The sequence below is a fragment of the Dama dama genome, chromosome 4 (assembly GCF_033118175.1).
Source record: "Dama dama isolate Ldn47 chromosome 4, ASM3311817v1, whole genome shotgun sequence".
Classification (NCBI taxonomy): domain Eukaryota; kingdom Metazoa; phylum Chordata; class Mammalia; order Artiodactyla; family Cervidae; genus Dama; species Dama dama.
Window position 1 is genome coordinate 69,992,934 of NC_083684.1, and position 17,081 is coordinate 70,010,014.

A 17,081-nucleotide genomic window follows, 5' to 3' on the forward strand; every position below is an offset into this window, starting at 1 on the left:
CCAAAATGAAAATAGGTTTACCAAAAAATGTCCCTCACTGGGGAGGGGAGGGGGCGGCCCTGGCCCGGGCCCAGGGCGGGCTGGGGGAGCCTCTGGCTCCCCGCTGCCGGGGGCGGGGCTGCCGAGGCCGGGCACCGTCCCCAGGGCGGGGCCCTCACCTGGGCGGGATCGCATGCGGGGAGGGGAGGCGGGGCCGGTGTCACTGGAGGTCCCGGTCCTCCAGGTAGCGGTACTCAAAGGTGAAGCCTTCCTTCTTCCGCTGGCCCCACTTCTCGTAGTCAAAGTAGATGTAGGTGCCCTGGCCGGGGGAGAAGGCGGTCAGTGAGGGCACAGTGCTTGGGGTCCGGCCGGAGGGCTGGCGCTCAGGGCCCGATTCGCGCACGCACCCCCTCCCTGCATCCGCACGAGGCTCCTCTCGGGTGGGAACGTGCTCGCCCCCGCGTGGAGCGGGGGGCCTGGCTGCCCCCCGCCGCTCCTTGCGATGGCTGTGCCCTTGGGGCACTGATCACTGCTGAGTGTGAGGCACACCCTCCAGGCCTCGGAACAGGCTGGAGCCTCCGTCCAGACATGCTGCCAGGACAGATGTTGTATTGCAACCGCGGTGTTGCGGGAACTTCTGAGGGGCTGACAACCTAGAAATACACTCCCTTCAGAGGGTTATGGCCGAATGGGCAGGGGACAGGGCTGCAGTCAGTGTCCGGGAGACACCATGGGGAGGACGGGTTCTGAGTGAATGGTGGGCGTGCTTCAGAGAACCTGCAAGAACGGGAGGGAGGCCCTTGTTCAGGACCCTGGGCTCTGCTGAAGGCTTGGCGGAGAAGCCACTGTGGGACACGCCAACCACAAGTTGAAACGAAGCACATCACAGCCAGGACACTACATAGCAGGCACCGGTACTACTTACATGTGATCAACTCATTTAATCCGCACAAAAACTGCGTTAAGGGGGGCCCTGTCACCCCATTTTTACAGATAAGGAGATGGAGACACATGTTCACGTGAACCGTCCAGTCACCAGCCAGAGCTGGGTTCAAACCCAGGTGGTCTGGCTCAGTGAAGTGGAGGCACTTGTACTTGTTAGAATGAGAACCATTCCCCCTCCGTGTTGCCGAGCCCCTGCCCTGCTGGGTGTGGGGAGTGTTGCGTGTGCCCCGATCTTGGGTGGGAGACCCTGCATCCTCCACCCCCGGCCGGAGGCGGGGCAGGGCCAGGCTGTGCGGGGCCGGGAGGCACCTCGGAAGCTGGCTCCTCTGGCCTGACCCGGAGCCGGCCAGGCCGCCCGAGGGGCGCTACGTGGACTCAGCCCGCAGGGCCCAGGCAGATGGGGTGCGGGGAGGGGCCCTCACCTGCTCAAACTCATCCGTGATGGTCTTGGGTTCCTCGTGCCTCTGGAACCACATCATGTACTTGGTGTGGAACCGCCAGGACTGCTTCTTCAGGGCCTTGGCCGCCAGGTACTGCGCCTTCGTGCCCTGGGGAGTGGAGGCGGGGGGCTCAGGGCTTGGGCCTGGGGCAGGGCGGCAGGCTGAGCCCCGGCCCCGCCACAGACCACACCAGCGCGGCTCAGAAGGGAAAGGAGGCAGGAAGTGGGAAGTGTTTTCAGAAACACTCTGAAAAGGAGAGAGACTAATCGTGATGAGAGCCGAGAGCAGGCAGTTTAGAGACTTTCCCAAGGCGGGCTGAGGGCGGAGATCACGGCGGACTCACTGGGGTCGCAGAGGGGGGACGGCTCCCTGCTGGTCCCCAGGGAGGCCTGAGAACCTGCCCACAGTGCCGGGCCGTCGGGGCGGGTGGGCGGGCGCTGTGGGCCATGCCCACAGTACTGGGGCGGGCAGGCTCCCTGCTGCTGCCCTGGACGGGCCAGCCCCAACCTCAGCAGCCCTGACCCTCCTGCTGGAGTGAGTGGGGGCGGGCTGGGGGGACTGGGAGGGTGCGGTCCTGGAAGCCGCAGAGGGGCACCCACCTCACCCCTGCAGCCCAAGGGGGCGGCAGGGCTGGCGGGGAAGCTGGGGGGCCCTGCTGTACCTCCAGATAGTAGAAGATGAAGAAGAGCGTCTCGGTGGACAGGCGCTGGTAGAACTCCACGGTGTCCGAGTGTGGGGGTGGCATCTGGTGGTGGTAGGGGGGCGTCGGGCAGGGGTTCCGGGGCAGGTACTGCCTGTGGGGGGCGGGGGAGTCAGGGCCAGCAAGAGCAGCGGGCCGCGGCCCCGCCCCTGCTCGCCGCGGGCCCTCACCGGATGCGTTCCGAGTCCGAGGGGTGGGGCATGTGGTGCCAGGCAGCCTCCTCCATGGCCTGCTGGTACAGCTGCTCCTTGGTGAGAGGCACCGGGCCCAGCGGGCACACGCCCAGCGACAGCGGGATGCTCACCTCCGACAGCTGCAGGGGGGGCTGGGCCGAGGCTGGGGGCGCCGCGCTGCTGCTCAGGAGGATGTCTGCGGGGCGGGGGGCAGCAAGCGTGAGGCCGCGGCATGCAGCCGGCCTGGCGGGCCCACCCCAGCCCCAGCCGCTCACCTCGCTCGGTCAGGTGCAGCGTGGGCACGGGGTCCTCGATGCCAGAGCTGATGGCTGCACGCTCCGCCATGGACTTCAGGGAGCTCAGGGGCTCAGGGGCCTGGGGAAGAAGGGTGGCTGGCTGAGGCCGGGGCTGCAGGCGGGCCCTGGTCCTCGCGGTTGGCACGCCTGCTGCTCCCCTGGGGTTCGGCTGAGCTGAAGCTGTGCGTGTAGGACAAGGGCCGGCAGGGCTGAGCGGTGGGGAGAAGACCCGGGCACAGCCAAGCGCCCGCCGACCGGGGCCCCCGAGACCCCACACTGCAGACGGTCAGCAGCGTGCGAGTCCCACTGGGCGCCCCGCGTGCCGGCAGGGCCCCCACTCGGCCCCACAGCTGCTGCCTCCTCGCCCCGCGCCGCAGTGACGAGGCTCCGCCTGCTGCTCGGGCTCCCTCACCCCACAGCGTGCTGCACACAGGCCCCACGGGGACCTTTCCACCCGGGCCTCTCCTGTCATCTCTCCTCAAAACCTTTCTACCCGTCCCCACCGCTCACTCAGTAACCGGAAGAACCAAAATGTGGACCAGTGTCAGGAACCTCAAGACTTGTTTTCCTCCAGAGAAATAAATGCACACACGGAGTTTCCTGTTCATTGTACACCTCTGGGCGAAAGACAGTTCTGAGCGCGTCATGAGGCCCATTCCAAAGAAGCCCTCACGCTGGAGAAGGGACTGTGAGCCCTTCTGTTTTCCGGGTGAAGGAAGGAAGGGGCAGGGGACAGTGCAGGCTTGGGCCTCCCGAGGAGCCGAGGGCAGACTCACCAGCCCAGGAGGCCGAGCCTGGCCCTGCTCGCGCCCGTCTACTGAACCCGCCCAACCCGCCACTGTGTCCTGGCAGCTGCTCCTGCGGCCGTGAGGCCGCCCGCCCCTGCCTGGGTATGAGCCCTCCCCTCGCCCCAGCCCTTGCTGGGGCCTCCCCAGGTTAAGGCAGCTGTGCCTGTGTGGCCCGCAGCACCCCATGCCCTACCCTGACCAGACCCGCCCCAGCATCTGCAGGGAAGGTGGGAAGCGAGTTCAGCCAGCACAAAGTGGCTCAGAGCAGACGAGTCTGAACTTAAGTGTTGTTCATCTTCCAAGGGAAGGGGACTAAGCCCCGGATAGTCAGTCGCGTGAAAGGACAGGCTTATGGGGCGAACTGGGGACAGACTGACGGCTGGAAGGAAGCAGGTGACAGTAGTCACAAGGAGTGAACACATACAAGCAGGAGTGAGGCAAGGGTCCAGGGGGACAGAAACCCTGGCGCGGAGCAGCAGAGGCCAGAGCCGAGGTGACGGGGCAGGTGTGCTGGAGAGGAGCTGGGGAGCCGCGCGGGCTGGAGGAGGGGCCCCAGGGGGTGTGGGGAGCTGGGGCGGAGGCGTGGGCCCACCTTGATCTCGGGTGCGGCGCTGAACTGCGGAGGCCCGTTCAGCAGGCTGCCAGCGGCCTTGGCCTCACTGAAGCTGGGTGTCGGGGAGCTGGGGGGGTTCACAGGGAGCGGCACCAGGAGGCTGGGTCCCCCCGCGTTGTTCCCTGAGCCTGGGGCCACGCCCCCGGCACCGGCTGTGGCTGTGGCGCTGGGTTCCTTCCTGCAGAGGGGAGCAGACGGGCGCAGGCTCAGGGGAGGGTCCCGAGTGGGGCGGACAGGGAGACTCAGGGGTCGGGAAGGTCACAGAGGGAGCGCGCACAGTGGGGCCGGCCGGGGGGTGCGGTCAGCCCAGGACAGGGGCGCTGCTTGGGAATGCGAATCCTCAGGAGGGTGTGGGGAACGCCCACCCAGAGCCCGGGGAGGCACCTGGGGTCAGCCCGCGTCCCCCACGGGAGGTGAGCACGCACTCCTGGAAGGAGAACCCCGCGGGGGAGGGGGGCTGCCCTGAGACCTGGAGGAGTGTGGAGAAGAGGGGGGTGGGGACCCGCACTTGGAGAAGTGAACGCAGACCCGCCCACGGAGCTGGGCCCTGGGGCAGGACACAGCCAAGTAGAGGCAGAGCACCCAGCAGTGTGGGGCCCTGGGAATAGCCCTGCTCAGCCGGGGGCTCCTGGGGAGTGCCCACTGGCGCAGACGGCTTGTGTCTGCGCCCTGGGGCAGTGGCCGTGCTGAAGGCTGCCCGCCCCTCTGGACACTCACGTGGTGCTGGGAGGCGGGTTGTGGGGGCCGGGCGGGGGGCCCAGGGCCTGGCCACCTGCGCTGCCGCCCCCTGTGCTGTTGAGCGCCGCCTCCGCCGGGCTGTCCGCCACCACCGAGCTGTAACCTGGTGGGCGAGAGGGGTCAACAGCGGCCTCCAATGCAGCCCCCCAGGTCTCCCCCATCGCCCCCACTTACTGGTGGCGCCGTTCTGCTTGCCAGCGCCTCCGCCTCCGCCGCTGTTGCCCCCACCACCTCCGCCGCCGCCTCCCGCCCCAGGCTGGGCACTGGGGGGCCGGGGCTGGGCGCTGCTGGGCCCGCTGGGGGCTGGCGGGGCCACAGCCTGGGCGTAGGGGGCGGGGGTGCCCGCGCTGTGGCTGGGCGCCGGGCTGGCCTTGGCGCCCAGGGCGCTCGTGGGGGCGGCTGCAGCTGGGGCGCCGTTGCTGCCAGGGGCAGCGCTCAGGGCGGAGGCGGCGGGTGGGGGGCCGGGCGGGTAGCTGGGCGGCACAGCCGGGGACTGAGGGTGCTGGCTGCTGTGGACGGGCTTGGAGCCGTTTTTGGCTGGAGACTGTGGGTAGGAGGGAGGAGAGGGTCAGGACTCAGGGGGCCGCCTGCACACCCTCCCCCCAACAAGGCCCATCCTTGGCCTTGGCCTTGCCGCCCCGGCCCTTACGGGGACCTGGTGGCTTCCAGCTCCACGCTAACACCACTCACACGTTTCCAGCCCGCATCCAGCCCACCACATCCTGCCTGGACAATGCCCTGCGATGTCCCACAGGGACCTGAGACCCCATCTGAGACCTGAGACCCCGTCTGATGATGGCGGACACCCCCACGACGTCCCATAGGGACCTGAGACCCCATCAGATGATAGGGGGACACCCCCACGACGTCCGGCGGGGACCTGAGACCCCATCTGATGATGTGGGGACACCCCCAAGATGTCCCGCAGGGATCTGACACCCCATCAGATGATGGGGGGGACACCCCCATAACATCTGACATCTGATGACCCACGGGGTGGGGGAGGTAGTGGGAACCACAAATGTCCTCAGGATGAGGTGGCTGGATCCAACATGCTGTGTTTAAAAACACAACAGGAATTCTCAATTAACCTGTCCCTAAAATAACTTGGGAGGCCACTGGCGACCCCCACGCCACAAAGTGGAGCCCGGAGCCCAGTGCCAAGCCCATCCCGCCCCGAGGCTGAGCTGCTGCCGCCCGCGCTCATGCCCCAGGGCAGCCGGCCCCGCCGCCCACCCCCGATCGCCCCGCTGCCTCCCAGGCCCTCGGGCCCGCTGAGTGCCGAGCAGGACTCATGACCCAGACTCTGCCTCCGCGCTCGTCACCCCGCTCCATCCCAGCTTCACCACCCTGGCCTCAGGGTTCCCCTGGGGACCAGCCCTCCCAGGAGCCCACACTTCCCCTGCCTAAGACCCTTCGGGTGTGACGGGATCCCTACAGCGTGCCCCCGTCCAAGCAGAGGCTCAGGAGGGGAGGCCTGTGGTGCACACGGCCAGGGCCCAGGGCGCCCCCAAGCAACGCAACCCGCGCGGTTCCTGACCTCTCACTGCTCAGGCTTGCTGGGCCCCTCCAGAGCTGCTCCACCAGGAGAGCTGCTTCACCACCGTGGACCCCTCAGCCCCCAGCCTGAGGTCCCGTACTCCGTGAGCCCAGCGCGCCTGGCCAGCTCCCCGCCACGCTTCCCAGCCCCATCATGACGGGCCTACTCCCCGCCGCCGCCTCACGGGGGGATCCTCCTCTAATGCCCAGGCCTGCCATCTCTGCAGGGAAGCACCCGCCGACCATGCCCTGCTGCTGCCGCAGGCCTCCCCAGGCCCGCCCAGCGTGTCCCCGGAGCCCCGCATGAGGGCCATGCTCGGGTCTCAGTGAGCCCTCGGGAGCCGTGAATGGGTGAGCGCCGGCCCGTCAACGGCCAACCCCTAGCACACCCACCTGGCTGACTTCACTGTCCGTCGAGCGCCCCCTCTTCTTGTCGTCTTCCGAGTTTTCCTGAGGTTCGAGAGGTGCGGTCAGAACCTGTGAGTCTCTAGGGCCCAGACAGAGCCGCCAACCCCTGAACCCCTGGATCTGACACCCGCAGGCCACTTCTGGCCCCAGAGCTGTTCAAGCCCCCATGACCTTTGTCTCCAAGGGAACCTACCTAACCCTGCTACCCAGGGCACCTGGCTTCTGGCCCCAGGGCTGTTCAGGCTTTGTGATCTTCGTCTGCAGGAAAACCAACCTAACCCTGTTCCCCAGGGCACCTGTGTTCAGGGGCCACCACCCTCGCCAGCCTCTCAGGGACCCAGGAAACAGCTCTCCTTAGGGAGTCCCCCCTCCCCCTCCCAGGGGTCCAGCAGCCTAGGCACACTTCTCCCCGTCCTCCACACCCAGACCCACAGCGGCCCTGACTGCCCTGCCAGTGATCTACGGCCGAGGGCTCAGAACCAAGACACGGAGGCTCCTGGCGGGACACCCCTGAGACCCCACCTCCGCGTCCCCAGTCCCGGAGCCTCCCGGCGACGCGGCCCCCAGGCCTTACCGTGGTGCAGTTGGCTGGGCTGGGTGGGATGGGGGAGCTGGAGGTCGTCGAGGTGGGCGTGCTGCTGGACTGGTTGAAGATCTCGTCCTCCATGTGGCTGTGGCTGGGGGGGGAGGTGGCGACCAGCGCCTGTGCTGTGGGAGTGGGCAGGCGCGTGAGCGGGTGGCCCCCTCCCTGGGCCCCGCCGCCCCCACAGGCCTGCACTGCGCTCACGAATGTCCTCGAGGTCCAGGTCGTCGTAGAGGAACTCATTCTCCTCGAAGTCAGGGTCCTGGGACGAGTCCACGTAGTACTCGACGTCGTCCTTGATCTTGCGGATGGCATCCACCAGGATGGAGTCGTTGTCCAGCATGCGCAGGATGGTTTCCAGCATCCGCACGTGGTAGCGATGTTTCTCGATGTGCCGCTTCAGGCCCTCAATCCGGTCCTGCTTCTGCTGGCGAGCCCAGGGCCAGGCTCAGGGGCTGCGGGGCCTAGCGGCCCCCCTGCCCCACAGAGCCCGGCCTCAGTCCCTGGGCCCGTGGAGACCCCGGGCCCACCTTCAGTGCTCCCTAGCCCACGGGGGCAGCACGCGCCTCCCACCCCGAGCGCGCTGGGAACGGCAGGGAGAGCCAGGGGTCCCCGCAGCTCCCTGCAACAGGCCCCATCCCACCCACCCGACCGCCCGCCTCTCAGCAGCAGCCCTCACCAGAGCCCACCCACCAGCCGGGACCACCCTCTGGAGCACAGAAACCCCCTCGCCCCTGCCTCACTCTAACAGCATAACGGTCACCCCCACCTGGGGGTGCGTACTGTTCATAACTGTGACCGTTTCTGTCACCATGCTGACACCCCACCCTCATCCGTGGACCCCTAAGAGGGGGCCGGGATTCAGAGGCCTGCCGCAGAGGCCCCATCACCTTCAGGACCTGATGTCTCAGTTCTCACATCTCAGCGCCAGGTGCCATCCCTCCGCTCTGCAAGGACCCACCTCCCTCTGACACCCACCCGCCCCTGTGCCGTCCTCTGCCCTCCTCTGCACACAGACAGGGGCACCCCTGGAATGCAGACCCAGTGGTCCTGGCTCTCCGGGACTCGGGCCCTGGGCTCTGCCTTTGTCTCAGAGCATGCCTCTCCTCGGGCCAAACCAACCGTTCCTCCACGTCGCGCTGTCCCCACACCTCCTGCCCTCCTCAGGTCCTGGGCCCTCAGCGGCTGGGAGGCCACAGCAGCAGCTCCCCAGCCTCCTGCCCTCGGGGCCTCAGGCCTCACGCTTACCTTCCACCCAAGCCGAGCTCAGCACCCTCCCCCCAACTGCCCCTCCTGGCGGCCCGCTGTTCACCCAGACGCCAGAGGGCACCCAAGGGCCGTACCCTTCCCTGCACCCCCGCCACCTGCCCACCTGCCAGCACACCCCTGCCCCTGCCCCCTGCCGCTCCAGGCCCCCCGCCCCCGCCCCCTGCCCTCTGCACTCCGGGCCCCCCACTCACATCCTTGTCGCCCTTCTTCTTGCGTGTCTGCACCGACAGGGACTCCACTTCGCTCTCAAACTGGTCCACCTGCATGTTCAGGGTGTCGATGGTGTTCTGCACGCGGAGGGGAAGCAGCAGTCAGCGGAGTCCTCGCCCCGCAGACCTGGGGCCCCGGCTCGCTCAGCCCCGCTCTGCCCCGACGCACCGTGAGCCACTGGCCGACCTCCTCCTTCTCCTTCTGGGCAGGGTCCACCTTCTGCGCCAGGCCCAGGCCCTCCTTGCTGTAGGCTTTGGTCTTGGTCTCTCGCTCCACGACTTTGAACCGTTCCATTTGCTGTGGAGAGCGCCGTTGGCGGGGGTCCCGAGGGCAGGAGAGCAGCTGACTCAGGGCCGGGGAGCCCCACTGGAGCCCCAGGGCCGCCGCCTGCCTCCCCCAGCCACCTTACTCTTCTCAGGGCCTCGGTGGCCCCAGGACTCCTGCCACCCCTGCCTCTCAGGTACCAACCCCGGGCTCCTACCGTCTCAATGAGCTTGCGGTTGTCTATGAGCTGCCTCTTGTCCTTGATCTCGTTGGACGCTACCCATGTCTTGATCTGGTCCCTCAGTCGCTGGAGAGGGCAATGGCAGGACGGTCAGGCGGCCTCAGGGCGGCCTGGCCCCCAGCTCTCCAGCCCTCGGCTCCCCGGGACCCAGCAGTCCACGCTCCCTGTTCCCGCCGCCCTCAGGACACAGAGTCCAGGCCCCCAGCCCCCTCACTTGAAGCTTCTTAATCTCCTTCTTTAGATCAGCCTCATACTTTTCTTTCTGGTTCGCGTTGGCTGCATTGTGGAGCTGCAGGACGGAGAGAATGCAGGCGTCAGTGCGGTTCTGCTGCCCGACGGCCCACTGCAGGGGAAGACTCCAGTCTCTCTGCGGGCCAGGGACTCTGGGGGACCCACCCCCCGCGCCCACCAATCCACCCGAGCGGCTTCTCTGAGGTCCTTAGCATCTGGATAGGCAGGCCCTCTCCCGGTCCACACTCAGGAGCTCCTCAACCTTGTCCTGTTCCCCCATCCCTGGAGGTGCACCTGGATTTTTAGGCCCAGCCCCTGTACCTTCTGCCAAATATCTTCAAATTGCTCCACGCCCTCAGACACCTTCTTGAGGCAGCGGTCAATCTCACCTGGCAGGGAGGAAAGGAGACTGTGAGCGTCCTGCCAGAGGCTGCAGGCGCCCGAAGAAGAGTTCCGAGGAGTGAGCACGCGGCACGCCAGCGCGAAGCCTGGTACCTTGGAGTTTGCGCTTGTCCGCCATCTTCCCTGCCCTACGGACACGCTCTCTTCATACTCCCCTGGAGACGGACGCTGCTGGGACAGAGCGAGAGGAACACACGTTTACTCCCTGGCTGATGAGGGCCACAAACGAGGCCGGGAACTGCAGGGTGCATGGAGGGTGAAGGGGGAGATGCAGTAGCTATCTGGTGACGGAGATCAGGCTCAGTTCTCCTCCTCCGGCCTTGACTGCCCAGCACAGGTCTGACCCACGAGAGGACTCTAGAAGTTTCTGACCAAGGAAATAAGACTTTCTGCATGCCTCTGACCCAGGAAGTGGAAAATTCCTAGGGCATGAAGCACCTTCTCCCCCAAGTGACACTCAAAAGGATTTCTTGGAGCAGGAAAATGGCACATGGCCAGGTCAGGCTGAATGCTGGGGACAAGGCCTTAGACCCAGACCACAATTCCCACTGAAGAGTCACGCACACAGGTGACCAGAATCCTAACACAGGGAGAGGTCACTCCTCAGACAAGTCAGGAGAGAGAGACTGTTGCATCCTACGGAGAGGAGTCAGATACCGTACACACATGGTGAAGTTGTAAGGAACAGAGGGGAAGCATGGTAGGGGCAGACAGAAGGTGCCCACAACTGAGAGAACTAAACCCACCCCCTTACAGAGGGCTGGATCCCAAGCAGAAGACGGCCTTCGACCTCTGATAAGTTTACTCCAGACGAGAATCCTTAAACCAAAGGAGATAACGCTACAAACCTATAGTGCCAACACCAAAAAGACTTAAAGGCGTGGGGCACTGAGCGCCACCCGAGAGGCCCCGGAGAGGTGAGAACTCCGACAGAGATGAGGGCGGAGGGAACCTCGGTGGAGGCGGGGCTATCTGCACCCATGCAGGAAGGAATTACAGGTCAGGTGTGGCGGTGCTGCAGACTCAGGGACACCTAAGCCCTCTGACAAGCCTCCTCTACGCAGAGATGGGCGTTTCCAGCCTACAGCAAGTGACACGCAACCCAGAGGGGACCGAGATCACAGGAGAGCCACCAGAAGCTTTCCCTGGGGGGACACCGCCCCTCAGGACCCAACCCCAAGCCCAGGAGAGATGGCTAGCCTCGGGGAGGGAAGTCCCTGCAGAGGTGGGGAGGACCCGAGCAGCCCCAACTGCCCAGGCAGAACGAGCAGGTCGAGGAGCCTCGACCCAGACAGAGGTCACGCCAGGAGGGCCCCCAACACAGAGAAGGGAGCCTCCAGGAAAGTACTGTGCCCCAGAACTTTCCACGGGGACAGGAACATCCTGCATCTGTGCCGCCCGTGAACGTGGCGAAGGCAACGTAGAACGCAGCTACAGGCTTTGCTACCTGGTTGAGATTCCAATAAAACGTGCTAGTAGCCACCGGAGGGACAGTGTCTCAGGGAGCACGCCTTCGAACCAGCAGCAGCCTGGGACGGGCCCGCCCTCCAGAGGGACCCACTCTGGTGACACCGACCTCTGAGCGGTGGGGGGAGAGGGCAAAGCGAGAGGAAGAGCAGCACCCTCAGCCAGGGCTGGCTGACACGACAAGGGGGGGAACACGGGGCAACTCCAGCTCCAGGAAGGCGGGGCAGCCAGGAAAAGCACCCAGGAGACAGCAGCACAGAGGGGCTCAAAGCGAGGTGAGGCAGCACCTGGATCACCACGAGGCGTGCAGGGGTGCGTCTGAGCCAACACCCCGATGCTGGAGCGCAGCCTCCTGCCCGGGGGTGTGGGGGCCCAAGAGTTAGACAGAAGCCTCTGCTCCCCGCCTCCACTCCAGAAGCCCCACGTGGGGCAGGGATGGGCGCTCCAACCCGGAGGGTTTACACCCCGAACAAGGCACTGCAGGCCTCAGGGAGGGGGGTCCCCACACTAAATGGGCCTGGGCACCCAGCCCAGGAGAGGAGTTGATACCCTCTGGAGGGGGCAACATACTGTGGCAGCAGAAGTCCTGAAGGAAGCAAGGTGACAGGGCCAAAGAGAGCCTGAGCCGAGGAAGCGATGTTTCAGACAGAGCCTCCAAGTGGGCAGGGCTGAGCCCGAGAGAAGACACCACCTGAGCTGGGGAAGGCAGCGGTTCCAGAGGAGGCATGTATGCCCGCAGCCCAGGGCAGGTCGGTACTACAGGAGCTGAAAGCCTTGGCTGCAGAGGCACCGTGCCCCCCCCCCACAGAGAACCCCCACAGCAAGGGGGAGCCTGTACCTCAGGCCCCCAGGGAAGGCCTAGAAAGGGGGCTGGAGCCTGAGTCCGAGGTAGAGAAGCCTCCTCACAGAAGAGCCCCAGGCTGACAGGACTGGGGTGCTGCCGCTCTCAGCGGGGCCGCCGGGGAGCTCCGGGGCAGGCAGGCGTGGCAGGGGTCTCAGGGGGAGAGGTGCAGGTGCGCTCACCGCCCCGAGTCTCAAACAGCACCCAGGACTCTGGGAACCCTGGCCCAGGAGACTTAACCAAAACACTCCATCCAAGAGGAAGGCACATCCCCACGAGTCAGGAGCCTACACTGGGGGTAGCGGGTGAGCAGTGAGCCAGACCCACAGGAACCAACAACCACTAGAGCGGGGCTAAAATTCACACAGAAGAGCCCCCCAAACCATCACTTCACGGGAGACCACTCTGCCACACACAGGCCCGAGGAGCTGAAGCCTTAGTCCTGGAGAACTAATAGGCCCCCACACCCCCGGGCAGGAGGCTGCGCTCCAGCATTGGGGTGTTGGCTCAGACGCACCCCTGCACGCCTCGTGGTGATCCAGGTGCTGCCTCACCTCGCTTAGTCCTGGAGAACCAAGCGGTCCCTAACCCTGGGGGCTGCCACGTGCCGTGGAGTGAGGCGCCCTGGCCTGCTGGGGAGTGGTGCTGGAAGGCGTTCCTTAACCTGGGAGGCCACTGACACCAGGAGGCGGACGCACTAGGTCCTGGGGTGGAGGGGGTTATCTCCCCGCTGCAAGGCCCGGACCAAGGCTGGGGGACTGGGAAGCCCACCCCGGGGTCTTTGGTCCTGCGGAAGTGATGACAGGGGGTCTTCCCCTCAAGTCTCAGGCATCTTGCCCCCCACAACAATGAAGCTGGGCCTGAGGAGAGAGCAGACGCCGAGTTCCGTTGCTTGTGGGACATCACCAGAAGGACGGAGGCGTTAGCCCTGGGCACCAGCATCGGGAAGGGTCCTCAGTCCCACGGTGGGGGCACACAAGAGGGCACAGACACCTCAAGTCCCACAGTGGTCCATGCCAACCCAACAAAGACAGGACCCTACCCCTGGAGAAGGCAGCAGAGAAGTTCCTCATCCTGGGGAAAAAGCCCCACTGCGGCCCCCAAACCCCGCACCGCGCGGTATAGGAAGCTCAGCTTGAAGAAACCTTACACCCCGAGGGGGTTCCAGAAGGGTGGTCTGGGCAGGCCTGGGCCCGGGTTCCAAGACTGCTTACACCAAGAGCAATCTTTAGGGCTGGGGAGCTTCCACAGCCACAGTGAGGAGCCCGAGATGAACACCCAGGGCCTGAGACCCTTGCCCCCTGGCAGGATCACACCCCAGTGGAGGGACTGATGGGAATGGAGGCAGGAGCCTCAGACTGAGGGAAGTGACAGTCGACATGATGAGGGCAGGGGGGCAGGGAAGGAGCCAAAACAACCAGCACCAAAGGACAGGAGCAGCAACTGGGCGGGAGGGGATCGCCCCTGGGCTGACAGGCAGGTCCTGCTCAGAAAGAGAGGTGCTGGTGCTGCCCGCCAACAGGAGATCGCTGACCCACAGGAGCTCAACAGTCCCACCAAAAAGACGCTGAGGCAGGAGTGACATCAAGAGGAAGTCCACACCCGGAGCGGGCTGGGCAGAGAGTCTGGATCCAGGAGACAGAGCGTCCAGAAGAGCCAGGGACAGATACTTAAAAGTAACAGCCGAGGCCCAAGTGGGCAACACCGAGGACAGTCGTGACACCCGCGGGGGGAAGGCCTGGGCCGAGGGCCGTGCAAGCCTTAGACCTGGTGGACTTGTCAAGACTTAGACTTGGAGGACTTGTTACTACAGAGGCAGAAACTTGGGCTGAGACTCCAAGCTCTGGAGCTGATGTCTTCACTCCAGGGAACTGACACCCACCCCGGCCCCGACCCCTTCCCCAAAGAGAGTGGCGCCCGCGGTGGGAAGAGACCGGGGAAGAGGGATCCCTGACCCCGGGAAGGGTGACCCCCGCCTCTCCTCGTCCGGGGGACTCGCAGCCCTACACCCACGCGAAGGGGGCAGCCTCGCCCGGAGACCGCCCCCCGCCAGCACAGGGGCTGCAGCCGAGGGGTGGGGGGCAGGCACCTGAGCCCCGAGAGGGCGGGCACCTGCGGCCAGGGGCGCCTCCATCCTTCCAGCGAGGAGCCAATACCGACGCGGAGAGGGGCGGGCACCTCGCACCCTCACACCCCACGGGGGCCCGACGCGGACGCCGCGCGGGGCCGGGGTCGCGTGAGGACCCCCGGGCGCGGCTGAGGGGCGTGGAGGAGGGGGGCGGGCGTGCGGGGGCCGCGCACCGCCCGGCGGACTGCGAGCGCCAGGGCCGCGCGGGGGCGGGGGCGCCGCGCCGGCCATGTCGCGACAGGCGGCGGGGTCGCAGGGGCGGGAGGCGGCGGGGAAGGCGGCCGACGGCGCCGAGGGAAGAGGGAAAGGGGTCCGGCCCAGTCGAGCCTGACGCTCTCACCACAGGAGCTGGCGCCGCCGCTGAGGAGCGTATCGCGACAGGCGGGGGAGGCGAGCGCCCGCCGCCTTATTCTCGCGCCCCGGGCCCGGGCGCTATCGCGATAGCGGCGCGAAGCGGAAGTGGGGTGGGGGGATGTGGGCCCGGGGTTGTTCTGACGACGGGGTCGGGGCTCAAGGGAGGCCGCGGCGTCTGCCGAAGGCTCCGCGGAAGCTGACCGGGCCCGGTCCAAGATGGCGGCGGCGGAGGAGGCCTCCCCTCCTCTCTTCTCGTCTCTGGCGCCGACCCGCCCCCGACCCCCGAATATAGGCCTATCATTGCTCCGGCCGCACGTCGCTCTTGCCCGTCGGGCTCGCTCTATTGGTTCTTGTTGGGGATGCGGCCGGCCCCATCTTGATGATTGGACAATCGCTGCAAGGCGCGGCGTTCGATTGGCTTCCCGCGCGGGCTGCTAGGATTGGCTCAGGCTTTCCTCCCCGCTCCGCCTCCTCCTCCCGCCTCGGGGCACAACACGCCAGCGCGAGGACTTGTGCGTCAATCCAGATGCCTGTGTCGCCCTGATTGGGTACACCCGCCCCCCTCTAGTAACCCAATTGGTCGGAGGGAGGAGCTAGGCTGATCAGGGGCGGGAAGTCGTCCGTCAAGTTTGGAGCCGTCTTCCATTGGTTGTGGGGGGATATTCTGCCCTGAAGTCATTGGCTGGTCCAGAGAGTGGGTGGGGAAAGCGGAGGAAGGCATGGCGAGTAGGCGTTAAAGGCCGCGTACCTAATCGGAAACAGACAGGTGCCTTCAAATCGGGGGCCGGGTTGAAGGTACCTGCCAATCAGGGCAGCCCCAGGGCGGAGCCAGGCAAGATCGCCCGCCCCTTCCCGTTCGTGGACCCGGCTGTCGTTCATTTCTGGCCGTCCAATGACGTGACGTGTGAAACCGGGAGTAGCAGGCAGGCTTGGGACTAGCGCGCATCTTTCCGCCTGCCTTGTGTCTTGGCCAGGCGGACAGGTCTCTCAGTTGCACGGTCTTTCTCCAAGTGCCTGTGACCCATCTTTGAGACTCAGAGGATGGAAGAAAAGGAAGGAAACAGAAGACAATGCCCCAAGTCACTGACATCACGCATAGCTGCATTGGTTGGGAAGCGGCATGGAGGCATGGAGTTTTTGTCCTTCCTCTGAATGGTGACGTGATTGTGGGACAGGAACTCTCCTCCGCACCTCCGTTCGCTTGTTGTCGTGAGGACGCCGCAGAAGGTACAGATGGGATTCCCTGTCCACCCCCCACTCCCGTGCGCACCTCCCCCCACCATGATTGTCGCCTACTGGTCCTTAAGATCTCAGCTCGGTGGTCTTCTCTTGGAGGGAAAACTTCCCTGATCTCCCGTTCTGAGTGGTCCCATGAGCCCTGTTCATTAGAATCTACTTTTGCGAGTATGCCATCCTTTTGCTAATGATTTGAGTCTTCTCGCAGTAGAAAGCAGTCGGTAACCGTTTGCTGAATGAATACATGGATGGATACGGGGAATGACTTGTGGTTAAGACTTGCTAGGTACCGGTGCTTCTGCAAACCAGGAGGCATTTGCCCTGGGTCACACAGTGGAGATGGGAAATCAGGTCTGCCTAGCTCCTCTAGGAGGAGGAAAGTAAGCTAAGTCCAGGGGAGATGCAGCTGAGAACACTGGAATCACCTGTGGCAAGGCAGGCGCTGCTTTTGGGTTCGCACAGACCTGGGGAGTGAAGCCTGGGGATCTCTATTTTTACAAACGTCCTGGGTGAGCACTAGAGTTGAAGAGTTACTGATCCAGAACAGCCTTGTTATTCAACATGTGGCCCCTGGATGGAGTAGTGCTTTTAAGATGGCTCAAAAATCCCTTGGGGATTTGTCAAATGCAAATTCTGATTCAGGAGGTCCCAGGCCTTGCTTTCTAAGATTCCCAGACGATGGTGATGGCCCACAGTTCACACTCTGAGTAGCAAGGGTCTAGAGCAATGGTTCTCAAACTTGGCTGCACATTAGAAGCACCTGGGGATTTAAAAAAATTCAGATACTCAGGCCTTGTCCTAGACCAATTAAATCAAGAGTTTCTTGGGATGGGAACCAGATATTGGTAATTCAGACTCTGAAGATGATTCCAACATGCTATAATCTGGTAGAGAACTTTCTAGAGCAGTAGTTTTCAAAGTGAGTCCCGGCATCAGCAGCAACAAACACCACCTGCGAAGTTTAGTCATGTGTCTGAGCCCCACCACAGACTAACTATGTGTTTCCCTGGTGGATCAGCAAGAAAGAATCCTCTGCCAGTGCAGGAGACGCAGGTTCGATCCCCGGGTGGGGAAGATCCCCTGGCAAAGGGGATGGTCACCCACTCCAGTATTCTCTTCTGGGAAATCCCATGGACAGAGGAGTCTGGGGGGCTACAGCCTATGGGGTCACAAAGAGTCGGACATGACTGAAAGACTAAAAACACACAGGTACACATAGACCGACTGAATCAAACT

At 64.7% G+C, this 17,081-nt stretch overlaps 1 protein-coding gene across 3 annotated transcripts; it reads right to left on the reverse strand.

Annotated features, from left to right (window-relative positions):
* Positions 1-34: 34 nt before the first annotated feature.
* CNOT3 (CCR4-NOT transcription complex subunit 3) lies at positions 35-14,867 on the reverse strand. 3 transcript variants are annotated; one of them, XM_061140357.1, is made up of 18 exons: positions 14,596-14,867; positions 9,913-9,987; positions 9,739-9,806; positions 9,401-9,475; positions 9,163-9,252; positions 8,850-8,978; positions 8,663-8,758; positions 7,407-7,629; positions 7,194-7,327; positions 6,605-6,661; positions 4,847-5,216; positions 4,652-4,775; positions 3,914-4,112; positions 2,513-2,612; positions 2,235-2,433; positions 2,026-2,158; positions 1,347-1,472; positions 35-298 (listed from the first exon to the last, which is right to left on the reverse strand). In XM_061140357.1, exons 2-18 carry the CDS (start codon positions 9,935-9,937, stop codon positions 200-202), a joined length of 2,247 nt encoding a protein of 748 aa, XP_060996340.1. In that variant the 5' UTR covers positions 9,938-9,987; positions 14,596-14,867; the 3' UTR covers positions 35-199. The 3 variants fall into 3 exon arrangements, with proteins under 3 accessions (XP_060996340.1, XP_060996341.1, XP_060996342.1); XM_061140358.1 differs by having other exon boundaries at positions 9,913-9,990; XM_061140359.1 differs by having other exon boundaries at positions 7,407-7,626; positions 14,596-14,866.
* Positions 14,868-17,081: the final 2,214 nt, after the last annotated feature.

What these genes read in the sequence shown, in the direction of transcription:
- CNOT3 (XM_061140357.1), bottom strand. Translation starts at nt 9,937, where the DNA reads ATGGCGGACAAGCGCAAACTCCAAG. An exon ending in AGGTCGGCCAGTGGCTCACG is followed by an intron (nt 8,759 to 8,849) that starts GTGCGTCGGGGC and finishes CTCCGCGTGCAG; the next exon opens with AACACCATCGACACCCTGAA. An exon ending in TCACGGATGAGTTTGAGCAG is followed by an intron (nt 299 to 1,346) that starts GTGAGGGCCCCT and finishes TCCCCCGGCCAG; the next exon opens with GGCACCTACATCTACTTTGA.